The sequence below is a fragment of the Nanorana parkeri genome, unplaced genomic scaffold, assembly GCF_000935625.1.
Source record: "Nanorana parkeri isolate BGI_ZX_2015 unplaced genomic scaffold, ASM93562v1 scaffold141, whole genome shotgun sequence".
Taxonomy (NCBI): Eukaryota; Metazoa; Chordata; class Amphibia; order Anura; family Dicroglossidae; genus Nanorana; species Nanorana parkeri.
Window position 1 is genome coordinate 1975033 of NW_017306409.1, and position 21790 is coordinate 1996822.

Below are 21790 nucleotides of genomic sequence, written 5' to 3' on the forward strand. Positions count from 1 at the left end.
TATATATATGTATATTCATAGAAGCTTGCTTGCAGCTCCCTTTGTCCAGTTAGAATGGTGCTAGTTAGGGTTAGACTTGCAGGAAAGGTTGCTGTGGGGGTTCATGTTGGGGTTACAGGGAAGGCTACTGTGAGAGGGGCCTCAAGATAGGTCATTGTTTTCTCCATTGACAACTCTGTACTGAAAACTAACATTGCTGGTTTCCTGGTATCAAAATCCAACATATTGCTTTTACCTTCTGAAGGACTCCTGGATGAAACTGATTTGATCAGCAGAGGTTATGTATGCAAGATCAGCTCCAGGTATTAATCTGCAACGATTACGAGCCTCTGACAGCAATTCTTTCACTTGATTTAGCCAATAGCAATGCAGATTTTCACCAAAAACTTTGCCTCCACGGGGACAGGAGGAATCATCTGGAATAAAGTTACATTTAAGCTATTAAACAAGGACAACTCCATAAATCTGCAGTTTACCTAAAAAGGAAAGACTTATACAATTTGAAATAAATCTGCTTATTGAATAGGATCTGGCTGCAGAAGTCCACAATTTAAGCCCTGATGAAGGGGGATTTGTTGGCCCCTGGAAAGCATTGCATACCGTTTGTCTTTGCGTCGCCATATTGTTATTAACAGTAAAAGATTGTGGTTTTACGCTGATTTTTCCTATTCTTTGTAGTTGTTCTCAATTTAGGAGGCCTCCACATTGTTTTGTTATAGAGCTGCCAAAGCTAATCCCCCCATTCTTACGGCCACTTCTTGTCTGATGGATGAAAGATTAGAGTCCAGCGCCTCACACCTAATTCATCTTGAACTGCAAAAAGGTCCATACATCTGTCTACATCTGACAGACAACATCTGTAGGTTGGTCATGCTTGGGACAATAGCTGCAAAGGTGACCCAAAGAACTCAAGTGAATTGCCAGGGCTTGTGTGCTGGGTGCTAATATCAATGTTCCTGGTATTCAAGGAGTCTACTTCAAACAAAACGGAAATGAGGATCCTTCCGGCAGAAGTCACCAGCAAACCAATGCAGGAAAGGTGTTGTATTCACACATCAAGAGGGACATTGATTCAAAGTTTATTGAAAGACAATGTTTCTTTTATAGTGGAGAAATCCAGACAATGAGTCAGCACAAGAAAAACCTTGGAGCTGTGCATGAGATGAGTAGGGTTGCCACCTGTCCAGCATTCACGCGAACAGTCCGAGTTTTAAATGCTGTGTCCGGGTTTCATGGCAGAAGAAACCCAGACACAAGATGTGAGGCAGACAGGGGCAACCAAAATTAAGATAAGGGCTACTGGGGCCCCCACTGAAAATAGTCTTAACTGTGATTTTTACATATAAATGGGTGGGGCTATTTACATATGAATAAGCCAAGACTCAATCTCCCCAAAAAAATGTCAGCGCGCCAATAGTGTGTTCGGATTTCGCTTGAAGAAAAGGTGGCAACCCTAGAGATGAGGTTATCAAGAAGAAGATATTAGAAGGTAAGTGCGGGAACGGAGAGGGTACTTTAGATTGAGAACAGTTTCTGAAATAAGCTCAAAAGTTTCCAATTTTAAACACAAGGTGGCGATAAATTTCTATAGGAAAATCAAGAAAGGCCTTGCTGCATTTATGCTAATCAAGCGATTCAACAAGCAGTCATGCAAAGCCTTTTCCTCCTTATTCTTGAACTTTGTTGTGCAATGGTGGGAATTTTCAGTTGTCACATCTGCACATTTTTCTCCAGTTGACACCCACATTTACAATAGCAACAGATAACAGATAAGCATTCTGCACAGACATTTTAAAGTTGGCTTTTCAGAATCTGTAATTTGGTACATTGCATGTCAGGGCCAAAATAGTTGTTGTTTATACATTGATGACAGAATTTTAATCATTGTTAGTGCCAGAAACACATGCATGGGTCACTATGAGGTTTGGAGTCGGGTTAAGTTTTAGTAGCAGGTCAAGGGTTAGCTTGAGGTGTTAGGTAAAGATTTAGGTACTGTATTAGTATAAGGTTTAGGGGTTAGATTGAAGCTTAGGGACACGTTGACATTTAAGGTTGTTCAGGGGACAGGTTGAAGAGGAAGGTTCTTTTATTGGGACAGGCTGAAGTTTATGGTTAGGTTTAGGGGACAGGTTAAAGATTAAGGTCCACATTTCAGCGACAGCTGTAAGGTAAGTTTTAGGGGGCAGGTTGATTTTTAAGGTTAGGTTTCTGGGACAGGTTGAAGTTTAAGGTTAGGTTTTGGGGGCAGGTTGAAGATTGAGGTTAGGTTTTGGGGACAGGTTGAAGACTGAGGTTAGGTTTTGGGGACAGGTTGAAGATTGAGGTTAGATTAAGGGGACATGTTAAAGATAAAGGTCCAATTTCGGGGACAACTTGAAGTTTAAGGTAAGATTTAGGGGACAGGTGGATTTTTAAGGTTAGGTTTCTAGGGCAGGTTGAAGTTTAAGGTTACCTTTTGGGGACAGGTGGAAGATTAAGGTTAGGTTTTGGGGAAAGATTGAAGATTGAGGTTAGGTTTTGGGGACAGGTTGAAGATTGAGGTTAGGTTTTGGTTGACAGGTTGATGTTTAAGGTTAAGTTTAGGTCACGGGTTGAAGATTAAGGTAAGGTTTAGGGGACAGATTCAAAATTACAGTCTGACAGGGGACAGGGGACAGCTTGAAGAATAACGTATGATTTTGGGGACAGGTTGAAGTTTAAGGTTGTGTTTTAAGTAGAGGTTAAGGTTTAAGGTTAGGTTTTGGGGACAGGTTAAAGTTTAAGGTTAGGGTTAGGGGAGCAGGTTGAGTTTTAAATTTAGGGGAAAGGCGGACAGATTATGTTTAAATATAGGAACTAGGTTGAGGTTTTGGGTTAGGTTTAGAAGATAGGTTGATATTTAGGGTCAGGTGTAGGGGTTAGCTTCAAGTTTAAGGGTTAGATTCAGGTTTATCATTGGAGTTAAAGATTAAGTTGAGGGTAAGAGTAACTGGGCAACAGGAAGACCACGTGACTCAGAATCTCTTCCACAGAGCATCTATAAATTGGAACAATTTAAAAATTCCTGATCCAGCTTGTCAGCCCACACGACATAAACAAATATAAATCTGACACCGAGTAAAACATCAGCAGTGGTTGGAGTGAAGGTACGAGCCAGAATCACAACTTCGAGTCCCAGGTGTCCAGGTTACTGCTGCAGGAGATCTTAGTTAGTTAGTTAGTTAGTTAGTTAGTTAGTTAGTTAGTTAGTGGCATAGTCCAGTGACAGAAACAAGAAAAAAATATCTATACAAGAAAATCATATCCCACAGCCCTTCCCCACTGACATTTTCCTACCTGTCAATAGTTGACCATTTGGCAGCTGAATGCTATAGACAGCTTGAAGATCTGTCCCCTGGTTGACTTGTAGCCATACTTCTACACTTTGCCCTGTTTGAGCCACCTCTGGGCAGTGCAGTTCGGCCATGTCTAATGCTACCGCCATGGTCACTGTCATTTCTGCTTCTGGCTGCTGTGCTTCTGGTCTTACTTTTACAGTGTATTTCCCAGGAAGACTATATCTATGACTGACCATTCCATTAGCAGGGATAAGTGATTTGCTTCCATCTTGAAAATCCCAAATAAACTGGGCGACAGGGATAGAGGCTACTGCACGGAACTCGGCAGGCTGCAGGACATTGTAGTAAGAAGGGGCTGAAAGCAATATAGTCACCTGTAAAGAAAATAAGAAGAGAAATGTCTCATGAGGAAAACATGATCAATTGTTTTATAAAGGCTGTTTGTGTGGTCAATGTAGCCATTAAGACCACTGAGTATCTTAATGCTGAATAAGCATGGGATTCTTTACTGAAGACCAATGGGCTGTTCACTTTGCAAAAAATGTGCACTTTGTAAGGGAAGTTTCCCCTTAGCATAGTAAATGAGATGAAGGTCTGTTGACGTCCATCAGCCAATCATGTGTAAGAAAATATACTGTTTTTTATGGTGAATCCCCAGAATTTGCAAAGTTTATGATTCATAGATGGGCTGTCACTGACTCAGTAGCGGCTGTGAGAAGGAACGTGCCGCTGCATAGATCACTGAAAGGTTATCAGTGATGTAACAGCGACACGGTCCTCCTCACACCCACCAGTGACAGCCAGCAGCCTGAGATGCCATAGCAACCCAGGCGGCCCGCACGGCATCAGGGGGATGTCCTGGCCGGGCCCCCTGTGCCACGGGCCCCATAGCGGCTGCCTGGGTTGCTACGGCGATTGTTACGCCACTGATAAGGGGAGAAAAAGTATTATTATTATTTTAGTATTGTTACATGATCCCTATTGCAATGCCAGGCCTCCCATGACTTTGATAATACCTAGCTTATTAGCCCTACATATGGACAGAATTGAATAACAAAGTTCACCACCCATAGACTTTAATGAGGTTTGCCCTAAAGTTAGCAATCTTCAAACTTTAATCAAGATTCACAAACCTGTTTACAAACTAACCCTAGGCAGATTTTCTCATTCCGTTTTCTTGAATAAAAATCTAATTTACTTTATCCACTTGTGGGTTCCTTTTTTATTTATGGTTCCTCTACTCATCTGAGCAAAGCTGTGAAGTTGGAGCAATTTGAAGTGGTGGATGAGTGCTAGCGACAGCAGTTTTTTTTTTCCGCTCTGTGCAAAGGCTTTTGCAGTCTACATACCAGCCTCTGCCAGTCCTAGAAAGTGTACTTACAACCATATCTTACTACATAAAGGCCATGAATCAGCTTTTTGCATGCCAAGGCCATGTCAACTTCAAACAAAATGACATTGAAGTTTTTTTATCATCTTCATCTAAACTTATTTTCATATATTTTATGATTTCCTGTTCTAGAACTTGCTGAAGCCTCTTGAAAGTATGTCACAAGCATTTTGAGAGCTCATCACTGTAGAAATGGAAACTGAAAATTAGTCACATGCCGCATTGGCTCATATGCAAGCTGCTGCAATGTGCAGACATGTAGCTGTAACCACAGTAAAGAAAACTCTTCGATTTGATCTTCACGGATTTTATGTAAAATATATGTAACTTGCACATGACAAGTCATTCTGCAGTGTGTCAGTTTTTTCTTCCAGAGGCACTCTACATACAGTATAACATCTCATAGCTCAATTCACTTCCCCTGAATTGCTTTCAGGCTACACATCTGCTTCTTTCACAGGCTCTACTGAGTGACCTAGACCCTTTTCCCTTTTCAAGTCCCTATGATCTGACTGGGAAAGAATACTCTCAGATCAGGAAACAGAACCTCTGTTACCAACTATTGTACACAAGATAGTGCCAAACCTTGTAAGGACACATTACAGACATATAAAAAAAACTTCCCTCAGTGTCCTCTAAGCGAGTTTCTTTTACTAAGTTTACCATCTGGATGGGCAGTACTATCCACTCCACTATACACATCACAGTATTTATAAACACTGCAACCCTCATTTCACAACCCATTCATAAAATGCAGGCTGCAGTGTTTAGCCTGCAGTGTCCTACATAAGACTCACCACCGCAATGTACAATATTCTTTGACTACAGCAGCAGTATGGCTGTGGTAAGGCCGTACTATTGCTTAAAGGAGAACTATAAGGTGAGTGCTTTTAACTCACCTCATAGTTCTAGCCGACCTGTGACAATGAGACTGTCACAGGTCGTCTTAGTAGATCGGGAGGTGAGCGAACACATACCGGCATTCGCTCACCTCTCGATCCTGTCACGGCTCTCTGCCGTGACAGGGGAGGGGCTGGATTCCCCCCTCCCCGCTCCGATCCGCCAGCGCTGACTGGCAGAACGGACGGGGGAGGGGGCGGGTACAGCTGGCTCTGCCTCTAAATAGGCAGAGCCAGCTCTCAGTCACACAGCTGGGCGGATTCAGACATAATTGTCGGGATCCGCTTCAGCTGTGGCGTCTCAGTATACCGCGAGCTACAGCTCGCGGTATACTGAGCCTAGGGTGACGGGAGGACGCTAGTTTGTGTCCTCCCGTTACCCTAAGGAGAACTATGGGGAAAAGCCTTAACCCCATAGTTCTCCTTTAATAAACGGCCTTCTAAGACAGCATTAGAAGTATGATGGCAAACTGCTAGACATATGAATAAAGGAAGGCATGCCTAACCTAACATGTCCAAACTCCTCCCAGACCTGACTAACCGTAGCCAAGTTTGGGCCACAGGCATATGACTTTTACTGACCACTAAGGCTTGCACCACTGGAAGCATTCAGTATACAAATAATGTCAGTAATAATAAAAATAAAAGCAACACAACATTAAAGCTAAGTTCTAGATATAAGTAAATTGCAGCTTTGTATTTCTTTCTAAAAAACAATGATGTATATATACACTGAGTGGCCAGATTATTATGACCGCCTGACGTTTGTAGGCAAATTAGCTATAATTTGGTGCTGAAGTTGCTAGAGGGCCAGACCATTATAAATAGGGAAGCAGGTTGTTTACCACGACAGTAGAAGTGATTTTTTTCTGAAGATACGGGGAAACAACGCGATTTAACAGCCTTTGAATGTGGGATGATTGTTGGCGCTCGGAGCCATGGAGCGAGTATCAGCAAAACAGCAGAATTCGTTAAACGTGCAAGAGCAGCTGTTGTTAAAGTGTTTAAAGACTGGTCTGTCAGCCGAAAATCTGGGTCTGAACGTGCGAATTGTGGCCGTCAGCGACTAGTCAATGTTAGGGCAGAACGGAGAGTGGCAAGACTGGTACAAGACAACAGAAGGGCAACAGTGCCGTGTCAGATTCCTCGCATCACCTTTCAACATCTCGTGGAGTCACGAGGTGGCCCAACGAAGTCATCTCGTGGAGTCATCTCGTGGCCCAACGAAGTACTGATGGGGTGGTCATAATAATCTGGCCACTCAGTGTATATATATATATAGGAGGGGCAACACAAGGAGCCAATCCGGCTCTGCTTCATGCTTTATGTGCATATGTGCTGAACGTAAATATGCCTAGAGGGCATGGAAGCAGAGTTGACGGATTGTTGCTGCTCCTTTCATGTCCAGACTGAGGACAGGGAGGTGAAACCACTATAATCCCTAACTTAAGGAAGGTGTTGTCACCCTCCTGGCTACGCTTTGTAAGAGGTGTATTAGTCACAAGACCAGTTGGATAGAATCACAAATCCCTTGGCAGATAAGACATAGCTCACATAGCTGTATTATATCCATCTATTCTTCTGCTTACCAGGAGCTTGGTTTTAAGTATAATTCATACATTTACCTGCACAGCATGTATATCCTGAATAATACTCTTATTGCACATGTAAATATTCCCATGTCTTGAGCACACCCCCGAACAGGGGTCCTCTTCATTGGAGGTGACCGAGCCACAAAGGCAACGTTGCATACTGTCCAGTCCATAATAAGAATAGCCATGACGGAAACAGAGAACGAGGCAGCTATTGTTGGAGAAAGGATCAGGGGTGATGAGAGAGTAATGCAGCACATAGTGTGGTGGGCCCCATACACATGAGACATAGCGCTCGGCTACAAAGGAAAAGCACAAATTATTTCAAATGGATCGCATTGTCATTTTTGTACATGCAGCGACAATGTTAAATAACATACATTTGAAATGTATTATATCATACTACTTACCACACGGCATCAGTAATACACTAGAGTCATGAGCACAGCTTTCCACCTCCTGGTCCATGATCAGTTTTACTCCCTTTGGCAAATGTGATATTAAACCATGTAGGGGACAACTGCATAGTAAACGGTTACCAGACAGATCTCTGCAATAAAGAAATAGTTTCATGTCAGAAAAGAATAAAATCAGAAATATAGAAGTATAATGATCAGATTGCCAACAGTATGGATTAAGACATGCACACACAGGCACCAGTTTATTTTCTGCTGCCAGCAGTTTTCTTCTATTTTTGGTATGCTTGCACATCTCAGTGCATAATCTCAGTGCCACTGGTCTTCATCCCGGTCAGTAGTCTTCAGCCATCTTCACTGGCATGTGCCATGAGTTGCTTGGCTCCAGCACCCACAACATGCATAGATTGTATGCATGCATGGCTCAGTGTACATATAGAAGAAAATAGCTGGCAGGCAGAAAATACTATAAGAGTGAGCCCATCCCTGCTTCTTCAATAATGGAAACTTGGTTGTGACTTAGATTGCTGAACAAAGAAAGAACAGGTCAGGAATTGGAACAAAATTAATATAATCCTTCAGTGAAGGGCCTAGGTTAAGAGTAGGTAACCTTAGAACACCAACTGTGATGAAACTTCAAATCCCACCATCCCTCGGGCCTCTGGCAGTCATGCCTATTGTTGTCAGAGTCCTGCACCGCCTCATGAGGCTTGTAGCTACAAAAAAGCTGGAGTGCTGGGATTGCCTACCCCTTGCATAGGTTATCATTGGCTTCTAATGACCACTGGTACCAATCAACTGGACAAGTTCATGCCCCTCTTCCATCTACACAAACCTGCATCCAACCAGCCTACCATGTGCAGATATATATGGAACAATGGCTTAATGGTGGGCAGCTCAATGGCATACAGAACTGAAGTCCTAAGTTCAAACCCTGGTCAAGATACTAGCTGCATGGAGTTTGCATGTTCTCCCTGAGCTTGTGTAGGTTTCCTCCCACACTCCAAAGACATGTTGGTAGGTAAATTGGTCCTAGTATGTGTATGCATGTGAGATAGGGATCTTAGATTGTAAGCTCATTGAGGGATGTGAATGTACAGTATGTAAAGTGCTGTGTAAATTATATAAATACATATATTAAAATCCCTTTTTTTCACGAACATGAAAGCCTGACTTGTACATCTAAAAAAAGGACAGCTGGCTGCTCTACAAAGACCATTTATTATACCAGTTATCAGCTTGTGAAAGTAGAGGTGATGTCATCACTGTGCTGTACATAGCCTGCGCGTAGAGCAGAGCTGTGGGAGGGGCTCAACAGGCTCCACTCACTACAAGCTGCCTGCAGAAAACTACTGAAGGGGCGGAGACAAGATCAGTCACCCTGCACAAGGACATAGAGCAGCAGTGACCGATCTTTATTACAGGAGGGGGCGGGGACAAGACCAGTCACCCCGCACAAGGACAGAAAGCAGCAGTGAGCGGTCTTTATTACAGGAAGCTCCAAGTGTCACATTGAATTACTGCACAGATCTGGAAGAAATACACAACACTCAGCAAGATTCAAGGAAGAATACACATGACTCTTGGCTTTAGACAATATTTGCTTATCCCGGAGTTCAGCTTCAAATTACTGAAGTTGGGTTCTGTTCAAGTGTAGTTCCTCCCCTCTGTTACAGACAACAAAAGGTCGTCTCGACCTACCAGTCAGGTTATGGAGAATGCTGGAGGAGTAGTGAGACCCTTCCTGCTTTTTAACAGTCATACTGTGGGGTGGGATCGGCGCCCAGATCTCAGGAGGAGAGATATGGCAGATTAAAGCCGAGCGTGTAAATTATAAAGTTTTAATATCCTCTACTCATGAAGGAAATATAAGTGGATTTCTCTCTCCATCACTTCCTACTCACAGTTGTCGGAGGCTCCTGAGTTCACTCAGGACTGTCATGCGGAGCACAGTCAGCTGGTTTCCTGAAAGGTCCCTGGAGGAATCAAGACAGAAGAAACATTTCATATTTTTACTGATAAAATTGACTCATTTTTTAAAAAGATACAGTTATCCTGTAAAAGCCAAATACATGCCAAACATCAGGAAACAAAAACAAGATAAAAATGAATAGACCATTAAAAGATAAAGAAACAAATGCGGATTTTGCTGCAATGTTCACTTTTAATCCATAGACTTTCTCTGCAGTACCTTTTTTCTGCCACTAGATGTCCTCAGTCATCATTCTACCCACTTCCTCTGAACCCAGGTTATCCTGGAACCGCCCCCAGCCTACCACTGGACAGGGAAAGGAGAAGCAGTACAGTGATGAGCTCATCTCTCCATCACTCTGCTTTCTCCAAACTATCAGCACGCTTCTTGTCAGCACATTAACTGATTGGCTCCTTGTACTGCTTGTTGTACAGGGACTGACACCAAACAAATTCAAGTATTTACGTTGCTTGCATTTATAAAAATATGATATAATAATGAATACAAAGTTGCTTAAATTTGCGTCTTTTATAGCTGCCTGGAGTCCATCTTCAGAATAATGGAAAAAACGAGGAAGTCTAATACACTTCTGTCTTTTACATTGTATTTGTGGCATTTTTAATGTAACATTTTAGAGATATCTGCAATATCACACAAGGTTACGTCAGTTCGTTGTTCTGCTCTGTACAGGTGTATGCAAATGAGCCTGAAATTAGGTTAATTTTTTAGGAGCAGCTGTACATGGCCTGAAAGGATGACAATGACAGCCCACATTCCTTCCAGTGCACAAGAAGATTCTCTGAATTCTTAGTATACAATTCAGGCTGAAAGGTTGTAAAGTTTCATCCATAAATGCTAGATTGTGTCACCCTGAATTTATGGCCTTTCCTATAGTTGCTGCATTGTTTATTATCATGGAGCACACACAAAGCCAGAATCAAAGTTGCTTACAGACATGAAAATATAGGGGGTTAGTATCCCCAAAAGTGATATTTTATTCCTAGGTGGAACCATCCAGCCCCTTGCTTCTTGTATGTCTTGGATACTCTAATAGCAAAATCTCCTAGTAGGGATCAGCTCGGGTTTAGTCTGAACCCAAGCTCATCCTAACTAGCAAGGAAGCTGTCAGTGCCGGGCCAATCAGCTGCGACTGGGGCAATCCCACCCTATAGCTGCTTTGTTTACACAAAGGGGTGGGATGCTGGTGACATATTTGACCTTATATTATTATTATTATTACATAGTATTTATATAGCGCCAACAGTTTGCGCAGCGCTTTACAATATAAGGAAGACATTACAATCACAATACAATTCAAGACAAGATGGTAAGGAGGGCCCTGTTCCTGGGGCTTACAATCTAAAAGAGGAGGGGGAAGTGATACATGAGGAGGTAGCTGAGTGGGGAAGAATTGTTTGAGAACGTGATGGTTCAGTGGTTGGGTTGAGGTGGGATAGCCATATGCCAAATGGCCATATTAGGTCAATGTCATTGAGCAAATCTGGCTATGTGGCTATATAAGGTCAATGTCATTGACCAAATATGGTCATAAAAGGTCAATGATGTCACCAGCATGCCACCCCTTTATGTGTGGGCAGCTGCAGGACTGGAAATGCCCTTACCACAGCTAAATTGGGCCAGCACTAACGGCTTCCTTCTAGGTTCAGGTGAGCTTGGGTTTGGACCGAACTTCAGCTTATCCTAACCGGGAAAGAAGCTGTTAGTGCCAGCCCAATCAGCTTCGGAAAAGGTATTTCGCACCCTATAGCTGCATGTAGACAAAGGGGTGGGATGCAGGTGACATAATTTACCAAATATGGCCATATGAGGTCAATGATGTCACCAGCATCCCACCCTTTTTTCATGTGCAGCTGCGGGTTGTGGAATGTCCTAGCTGCAGCTGATTGGGTCAGCATTGACAGCTTTTTCCAGGTTCGGATGAGCCCAGGTTCAGTCCAAACCTGAGCTCATCCCTACTCCCTACTATAATTCGTACCAGGGAGTTTTGGGTGTTTCCTCCCACTCTTGGGTATGCCAGCTTATATGACATATCAATGGTCAATATTTATTATGACCTATTATACTTATTGATAAACTGCTGACACTGAGTCATTCACATCAGTCCCCGCCCTGACAGAGTTTATAGTTTTATGTTCCTACAACAGACAAACATTAACCTGTCGGCTTATTTTTGGGAGGAGCCACACATTCCAGGCAGATAAGCTCCCCGGTGCCAATATTGTGGCATATGCATCAGGCTTCATGCACACGTCTGTAATGAAGTTACTGATCGTCTACGCAGGAAGTTGCTGGCGGAAGGCTTGGAGAAAGATTCTGCTATAAAGTGTATCTATAGGCCAGAGGTAGGCAACCCTGAGCTGTTGTGGAACTACAAGTCCCATGAGGCATTGCAAGACTCTGACGGCCACATTGGGATTTGTAGTTTCACTACAGCCGGAGTACAAAGGTTGCCTATCCTTGCTATAGGCAATTATTTTCAGTTTAGTTTTGAATAGAGTTGGACAAGGTTAAGACCGCCATCATTTTTTTTTTGTAGTTTCTGTTGAGATATTTCCCTTTACATCTAGGGTTGCCACCCTTTCTTTCAGCGAAACCCAAACACTCTAGCAGCGCACAGAATTTCTGGGGGAGAATGAGTTGCGGCTTATTCATGTGTCAATAGTGCCACCCATTTATATGTAAATATCACAGTTGAGACTATTTTCAGTGGGGGGCCAGTAGCCCCTATCTTAATTTTGGTTGCCCCTGTCTGCCTGACATCTTGTGTCTGGGTCTCTTCTGCCATGAAACCCGGCATTCAAAACCCGGACTGCATGGGTGAATCCCGACAGGTGACAACCCTATTCACATCCTGTGCTGGAGATACAACAGGAAGTGAAGGGGAACTCAGCAAGTGAGTGGAAACGGTTGTCCTTCAAACAGGTGTCCCTTTCCTAAGATGTCTCTTCTAATCATGTTCTAGTGACAACTGTAACATTTTTGGTCTCAGTGACAATGGTCCCCAGTAGGGAATCCCTCCGGCAAGGACAGAAAGACAGCAATAAAAATCCAAATTAAGTTCTATCTGTCCTCTCCTTTATCCATGCAAAATAAAAATCTGGGCTTTAAATACACTGTAAGGATACAGGTTTCTCTGCTTCCCTCCCCATATCCTCATAAAGGAAAACTGGCCACAGTTCCGAACATTTTGTCTACAGCATTGTCCCGAGGACAAACAAGGACGACAAAGCCGACACATTCTTGGTGCATCTCAGGGGCTGCCCGGATACCCACAGCCGTGTATTCCCAGCAGCCGCCATTGCCAAGGATACCAGGCAAACAGCGGGATAATGCATACAACATGTATTCTCTGGGTGTGTGGACGCAGACATGTATTGTGTGCGGGGAGTGGTGTGTACCATATCTATTATCTAGACAGACATATGCTTTAGTAATCTCTACACGCTGAAATGAACCTCTGTGCTATCTCTTTATTGTATGTATCAGTCAATGGGAGACACCAGAGATCGTCATTGCTAAGGAAGGTCAGCATTATCCTTATCACCTCTCAGCTACATTAGGTAGAGGCATATCGGTGCTTATGATCAGAAGTGCCTGCTCGTCTTGTTGCCCATAGCAACCAGGTACTTCCTTTGCTGTTACTAGGAAAAGATTGGAGGGGCAACAAGATTACATTTCCTAAACTGCAGGTTTGTTAAAGGAAAATACCACTTAGGCTTAATATATGCAAAGTAGGTACTGTATTGTGACACTCACGGGTATTGCAGCTGCATCAGCTTTATTGACAACACTTTGACGGAGATCAGTATAAATAATACAAATTAAATGCTGTTGCTTTCTCTTATCTCATATACAGTATGTGTGTGTGTGTGTATATATATACATATATATATATATATATATATACACATTTGTGACATCACTGGTTTCCAGGAGCTGAGCGGGATGATCTGGCCAGTGTACTCCCCATCTTGCGGCAATCAGTGATGTCACTGGTTGCCAGGAGATGAGCAGGAAGCTCCGGCTGGTGTCCTGCCCAGCTGCCCCCCCTCTCCCCACCGGTGTCACCCCCTCTTATGGTGTCACCTGGTGGGGGCCGATCCTCCCAAACCTCCCTCCCCCCTTGTGACGCCACTGCACACCAGCACGCACAAGGAACCTGCAAGGGAAAGGTGCCACCTTAAAGCAGGATATAAGGACCAATGCTCAGCTGATTCTTTAAACTCTAAGGCCCCGTTCACATTGAGCAATTCGCAAATTGTTGCGCGATTTGCATTTTGCGTGATATCGTGCAAATGCTTGCATCAAAAACCATTGAATCGCGGCAAAATCCGCTCCAAAAAGGGTCCTGCTGTAGCCACACGGCCCGCGACAGCAGGACCCTTTGCCCCATTGCAAAGCATTGAAGGGCGATATTGCGCGGTAAATAGCCGCGATATCGCGGGAATTACCGCGCGATAAATCGCTCAATGGTTCACACTTAGGCGTTTTTGAGCAGTTGGAAAAGCGCTTTTAAGGGCCTGTTCACATGATATCAGGCCCTGATCAGGTGCGAATCTGCAGACGCGGTGCTACTGATGCAGTGCGTTTTTGCTGCGTTTTGGCCGGGTTTTTGATGTGTTCCAGTTAAAAAAATATATTTTTTATATTTTTGCTGGAGTGGGGCTGTCAGTATGTTAGCTGCAGTGCAGGGTTTTTTTTGACGCGTTTTGTGTTTCCGGTCCGTTTCCTGACCGGACAAAATGTGACATGCAGTATTTTTTTCTGTCATAACCTGAACGGTTTGCGCACGTGAGAACTGTAGCCCATAAAACACATAGGGATACATTGGGATGCATTTTTAGTGCAGGAGCGTACGGATCAGGTCAGCACAGAAAACCGACGTCGTGTTAACAGGCCCTGAATGTCCAACAGAAGAAATCCCATGATTTTCAATGGCCCCTATTCACACCTGAGCAGAAAAACACCCGAAAAGGTACATGTGCCCATAGACTCCAATGGATACGCCTGAAAACACGCATCAGCAGCATGTTGCACATTTGCATGCGCGTTTTTGCACGTTTAAACGTGCATTTGTCCATTGCCCGCAATGGCTCATAAACTGCCAGTCAAGACACGCGTCTTTATGTACACGTGTACAGACGCGCATCAAAATGTGCACAACGAGCATAAACGCACAAAAAAAAGGCACACTGAACACTTGCGTACAAACGCGCAAAAACAGTGCTGCCAAGGTGTCAACCTGGCCTAAAACATCAAGAAGTGCAGATTTCATCAGCACTGGAAATATCTGAAAACCCTTTTGACTTTAATATCACTTTTGCAAGCGAAACGCAAACTATAGGGCTTGCTCTATTTTTTGCGTTTGTAGTGGAACAGAACGCTGACAGCGTTTTGCCACGCGTCCGATCGCACTGCGGGTGGGGGGGGCGTGGAAGTGGTGCCATTGAATTCAAAGCACCGCCACGCCCCCCTCCCGCCCCAGAACGCGGGGGGAAGTTTCTTAGTGATCGTGGTGCGTTCCAGCAGCGACCGCTCTGGAACGCACGCGCTGTCGGTGTGAACAAGCCCTAATTGTGTATGGCCAGCTTATGTAGAAGTAGAGTAAATACAATTTGTAATATATCTGATTTACCGGAAGGGCACTTTAGCAGTGTCAGCATTTCCTGATGAGAAAACATTGTTTAATAAGTATCTTCAGGCATGTGTACGTTTACTTCCTGTACTTACAAACATTTGTACATGTTTAACAAACAATCTTTATTTATACATCAAAGAGACAAAATATTTATTCACCTCTTTCACACATGATTTACCATTTGCAGAAACGTTGAAAGCAGAAGTAGACCTTGTGCATGTACCGCTGATGGAAAGCACCAATCCGTATGGTACATTCCCCACACATTGACACATTTCTGTGTGCTGCTACCCCCAGAGCCTGAAATTTGACACTGTCAGAGCTTCTAAATCATGAATCAAGACTAAAAAAAGAGCAATAAAAATGTCTCAAGAGTCCAAAAAAACTAGGGATGCGCCGATACTCCTACCGGTATCAGTGCCAATACTGGTCATTTCCATGAGTATTCATACTTGTGCAAATGCTCCGATACTAAACGCCGATACCGACGCTTTACATTTTAAACAGAGGCGGCTGTCTGAGGCCCCGTGCTTGCTTGGGACTTCGCTTGCTTGGGACCTCGGCAGCCTTCCTGTGAACCGCGGCGCCTGTTTACAGCTCCAGCCACACATCTCCTTCTTCCTGGGGGACCAAGCAGCACTTTTCTTGACCGCGAGATCCTCTGGACTTCTGGTGAGACCCCCACAGCCCACCCGAGACCCCACACAGCCCCCCTGGAAGGAAGGTAGGAAAAGGGTAAGGAAGGGAGGAAATAAGAGAGTAAGGGAGACAGGAAGGAAGGAAATAGATGAGTAAAGAGATGGAAGGAAAGAAAGAAGGGAGGACGGAAGGAAGAGAGTAAGTGAGGAAGGAAGGAAGGGAGAGAGAGAAAGAGATTGAGAAAGAAAGAGAAAGAAAGAAAGAAAGAAAACACTAGACATTTTTACATAAAGAATAGTTGATGTTGGGAATATACGACCAGCAGAGGTGGGTAGTCAGAGAACAGAGTGAACATGTTTTGGGACAAACATAAATCTATACTCAGACAAAAAGGAGAAATAAAAAGGGGAGGGGCTAATGCCCCACTCGGTCTTTTCTCTCTGTATCTCTTCTGTTTCTATATTTGAATGTCCCGTGACTTGTTTTGTGTATGTGTCAGTGTATCTGTGTCCTTAGTTTGTGAAGGTGGCAGGTTCTTCTCTCCATACAGTCCATGAACCCATCACACTCAAAACCGCTGTTCCTTATAAAAGATGGGTGCTGCGGCAGTCGACCGATGGCAACCGTCTATAATCACAGGATACCATAGACACCGGCACTCCAAGTAATGAATCAATAGCGTTTGTTTTTTTGACGCATGAAGCATAGCACAATGCATCAAAAAGCAACATTTCGGGGTCTCACGAGATCCCCTTCATCAGGCAAACTGATCCCTCATTTTGGCTGATGAAGGGGATCCTGTGAGACCCGGAAACGTTGCTTTTTGATGCATTGTGCTGTTTCATGCGTCAATAAACAAACGCCATTGATTAATTACTTGGAGTGCCGTTGCCTATGTTATCCAGGTTCTTCTCTCCCACCGCTGCCAGCGATCCCTTGCTTTCCCTTGCTTTCGGAAGTAAAGGGGCGCAGTGTTGAATGGAATTCCGGCATTCCAGTCTTCCCTGCCAAATCCCACACAGTTAGAGAAAGAGAGCAAGCACACAGACCGAGGAGGAAGGAAAGGATGGGACAGATATGAAGAGAAGATAACCATATATGTGACTTATCAGGTAGGTAAATGGCCAGTTATTGGTAGGCACAGGTGGCAGCCTCGGCACTCCGGCTGTGGTAAAACTACAAATCCCATCGTGCCTCTGTGAGTCATACCTGTGGCTGTTAGATTCATGCAATGCCTCATAGGACATAGGGCAGAAGTTTGGATACCCCTGCTCTACAAGATCCTCCTGTCTATTTAGCAAATTTCCCACATAACCAATCCCTTCCTAATACTTACACCCTGCAGGGTCCCGTTTTTTATATGACCACCCATTGCAAAATGTGCTCCCTTCAATACTGACAATTGTTCCTGCATGTAGGTAGGCAGGCAGCTCAAACAGATCAGCATCTCGTCTACATTCATTTCCTAGCAGTAAACCACAAAGCTGATCATGTTACGACCGCTCACGAACTAGTAACTGATATGTATTTGTGGTCTTTGCATGACTTTTACAACTTCAGAAGGATTTGTGTCAAGAAAAGACAACAGAGAGTGTCTGGGCTGCAGATAACAAAAACAAAGGGATCTCTGGTCACGTGTCATTCAGCTTATTTCAACTCATTATCTCATTACAGCTTTGCTTAAAAGAGAACTATGGGGTCAGTGTTTTTCCCCACAGTTCTCCTTGGGGTAACGGGAGGACACAAACTAGCGTCCTCCCGTCACCCTAGGCTCAGTATACTGCGAGCTACAGCTCGCGGTATACTGAGACGCCGCAGCTGAAGTGGATCGCGACAATTATGCCGGGATCCGCACAGCTGCGTGACTGACAGCTGGCTCTGCCTATCTAAAGGCAGAGCCAGCTGTACCCGCCCCCTCCCCCGTCCGTTCCGCCAGTCAGCGCTGGCAGATCGTAGCAGGGAGGGTGGAATCCAGCCCCTCCCACTGTCACGGCAGAGAGCCGTGACTGGATCGAGAGGTGAGGGAACCCGGTATGTGTTCGCTCACCTCCCGATCTACTGAGCCGACCTGTGACAGTCTCATTGTCACAGGTCGGCTAGAACTATGCGGTGAGTGGAAATCACTCACCTCATAGTTCTCCTTTAAAGGGTCAGTCTATCTAAAACTGATACTTTTGTTTTTGGTAAATGCCAGAGTTAAAGGAGTTTAGAGACATATTATAATAATGTACACATAATGAGGGGGAATTGATCAAAACTGGAGCAGACAAAATCTGGAGCTGACAAAATCTGGAGCAGACAATAACTGGAGCAGACAATAACTGGAGCAGACAATAACTGGAGCAGACAATAACTGGAGCAGACAATAACTGGAGCAGACAATAACTGGAGCAGACAATAACTGGAGCAGACAATAACTGGAGCAGACAAAAACTGGAACAGACAATAACTGGAGCAGACAAAAACTGGAACAGACAATAACTGGAGCAGCTGTGCATGGCAACCAATCAGCTTCTCTCTTCAGTCTGTTCAGTGAAAGCTGCCCATACACCTTGCGATCATCGGGCGACACTTTTCGTCCGATGAACGAACCGTCGTACGATTTTCGTACGGTGGCCCCATCCTGCCCCGATTATCGCAAGGTTGGATCAGCGGTGATTAGAAGAAAGCACCTGGACAAATTGCGGTAATCGACCACACGTATTTTCGTCTGGCATGTGCAGTGTAAATCGTACGAATTTTGACGTACGGAAACGCCACCACCCTTGCGAAAATCGTACGATCGACCGAAGTTCTCTAACCTGCTGGGTAGTCAAAAGTCGATGGATTGTACAGTATTTGCGGTTGTACACTGCCCATCAACCTTTGGAATATCGGACAAAAACAAGATCGCATACGAAAATCGGCCGATATTCATAAGGTGTATGGGCAGCTTAAGATTTGAAAATGAAAGAGAGATGCTGGTTGGTTGTCATGCGCAGCTGCTCCAGATTTTGTCTGCTCCAGTTTTGATACATTCCCTTCAATGTATATATAATATATAATGTATACATGACGTATAACATGACAATTTGTTGTATCTCCTGGGGACTCTCTTGGCTGATCTCTGAGTTTCGGGCTCTGCACACCCGCTGTGCCCACTATGAGGGTTGGTCACTCTCTCTGTTGGATTTATTTTATATTATGGAGAATATAAAAGGATGGAAGTGGAACATACAAAAGTGGGCGGGATCATCCAAAGCTTGCAGGTGGTTAGAAAACGAGTGGAGTTGAGTCAAGAATTGTGGTGAAGATCTCACTGTTGGAGTATCCAAGACGTATAAGGCCCCATTCACATTGAGCGATTCACAAATCGCGCGTTTGTCATGCGATTTGCATTTTGCGCGATATCGCGCGTTTGTCACGCGATATCGCGCAAATGTATGCATTGAGCAAGCTAGAATCGCGGCAAAATCCGCTCCAAAAAGGGTCCTGCTGTAGCGACGCACGACCCTTGACAGCGACGGACAGAGCCCCATTGAGATGCATTGGAGAGCGATATCGCGCGGTAAATAGCCGCGATATCACGGGAATTACCGCACGATAAATCGCTCAGTGTGAATGGGGCCTATGACTCCAGGGCCTGACTCAAGTCCACTTACAATAAAATATCACATGTGGACAGACTGATTCTTTAACCCTTTCGCTGCCAAGCCCTCCGGAACATTTTTCAAATCAGCTGGCCAAGCCATTTTTGAATTTTCTGCAATTTTTTCCTATTGATTTGATTTTCAACTGCTGCGTTGCTAGCGTTTGTAAAAGACCCCCCAAACCATATATTTTCTGAAAGCGCAGGCCCGGTAGAATAAAAAGATGGTGATACTAAATTTACTATGGTATAATATGGTATAATAGAATAGCTGAGCCGAAGGGCGCTCGTGAGCCGCTGAAGGGCGCTTGTGAGCCGCTGATGACAGCTATTAATTTAAAGGGGACAGTCTGCTGAACAGTTCTACTATAAGCTGATGGTCGCTAAAGCGACCATCAGCTTATAGTAGAACTGTAAATGCCAGGTCCGTACGACGTACTGAGCTGGCCAGCTGGAAGCACTTTTGTAGCTCCGTACGACGTACGCCCTTGGCAGCGAAAGGGTTAAAGGAGAACTATGGGGTTAAGGCTTTTCCCCATAGTTCTCCTAAGGGTAACAGGAGGACACAAACTCACCCTAAGCTCAGTATACTGGGAGCTGTAACTCGCGGTATACTGAGACGCCGCAGCTTAAGCGGATCCCGACAATTGTGCCGGGATCCGCCCAGCTGCGTGGCTGACAGCTGGCTCTGCCTATCTAGGGGCAGAGTCAGCTGTACCCGGCCCCTCCCCCGTCACGGCAGAGAGCCGTGGCAGGATCGAGAGGTGAGCGAACGCCGGTATGTGTTCGCTCACCTCCCGATCTACTGAGCCGACCTGTGAGAGTCTCATTGTCACAGGTCGGCTAGAACTATGAGGTGAGTGAAAAGCACTCATGTCATAGTTCTCCTTTAACAACATGAAAAATTGGTGATTTTGGTGTTTTTGTTTTTTTGTATAACGTTACTCACATGGTGCCGGTGTCGGGCTGGCACTCCTTGGCAGAAGGGATAACCAATAATCCAACCCCAGAGCAATCCACATGGGTTTCAGTGCACCTGCAGGTTGGAGGACAGCGTAGGGAGCCCTCTGTGCTCCATCCTTGGTCAATGGAGTAATCATCATCATCATCAATAGTGTCAAAAGTAACTGCTTCTCCTGCTTCCTCATGTATGGGTCTAGACCCCAGGCTGAACTCTGATCCTTGGGAGGTCCTCTCACCTACAGATAACACTGAGGTCCATATCAAAGCACCAGACAAGAAACAGATGACCAAGGTCTTCACGGGTACAATGCTCCCCACACCTGACCGATACTTTAACATTGTACATCTGCATCGAAAATTCCAGTGCAGCACTTAAAATGAATGTCTTGGATGGTTACCGTCACCTCATTACCATGTAGTGAGCTCTCCTCTATCAGTGTTCTCCATGACTTGCTCTGCCCCTCCTGGTGGCGTCCATTGATGCGCTCCAAGATTTGCTCATGTTGGTCACAACTGTACATCCAAATCGCACACTGCCCTCTCCTTCCACTGTCAGTCTTTAACCTCCGAGAGGAGGAGGAGGCTTTATTACCCTTTAAAATTGTCTCCCCCCACCCCAACCCCCCTAAATTCCCATTAGAGCATTCTCAATCTGCATCACTAGGGAACCCTATTGTAAATCAAAGGGGGCGGGGGGGTGAAGGAGACATTTATACCAATAGGACATTGTTACACTGTTCTTACAATGTCTTACAATGCCTGCTGTTAGGGATGGACGGAACTAAGAGTTCTCATTTCAATTGACATTTTCATCAAAGGCATTGGAATCGGAGGGCAGGGTGAAATTATGAGGGGCTTTGGTGGTTTTCAAGGATGTTCCTTCGATGAGATCTCTTAGGCCTCATTCACACGAGAAAAGGCCGGCACGTACAGCTCCGTGCTGCGTGCACGGCCGTATCGGGCAGCTCCCAGGAAGGACAGGTGCGTTGTGCGATTAGTACGCAGCCCCTTTCCTTCTCTATGGTAGTATGCGGCCATAAGCCGCCCTACGCTTACCCCAAGTGCAGGTCCATACGGGTGCGGGTGTCCCGGCTCAGACGCACACAGGATCCATCCTGTCAAGTACGGACACACGCACCCGCACGGACGTGCAGGGCGGGTGAGCGTAGGGTGGCGTACGGCCGCGTACTGCCATATGGAAGGACAGGGGCTGCGTACTAATCACACAACGCACCTGTCCTTCCCGGGAGCTGCCCGATACGGCCGTGCACGCAGCACGGAGCTGTACGTGCCGGCCTTTTCTCGTGTGAATGAG

The 21790-nt window shown here is 44.9% G+C and overlaps 1 protein-coding gene across 1 annotated transcript in view; it reads right to left on the minus strand.

Moving 5' to 3' along the window:
* LOC108785072 (polycystin-1-like) overlaps positions 1-20996 on the minus strand; it is a 72258-nt gene extending 51262 nt beyond the window's left edge. Inside the window, exons 1-7 of the mRNA XM_018554071.1 lie at positions 20888-20996; positions 20462-20711; positions 9519-9590; positions 7609-7748; positions 7232-7497; positions 3316-3691; positions 236-416 (exon numbers count right to left, since the gene is read on the minus strand). Coding sequence (XP_018409573.1) covers positions 236-416; positions 3316-3691; positions 7232-7497; positions 7609-7748; positions 9519-9590; positions 20462-20711; positions 20888-20996 — 1394 coding nt within the window. The remainder of the gene's footprint in view (positions 1-235; positions 417-3315; positions 3692-7231; positions 7498-7608; positions 7749-9518; positions 9591-20461; positions 20712-20887) is intronic.
* Positions 20997-21790: the final 794 nt, after the last annotated feature.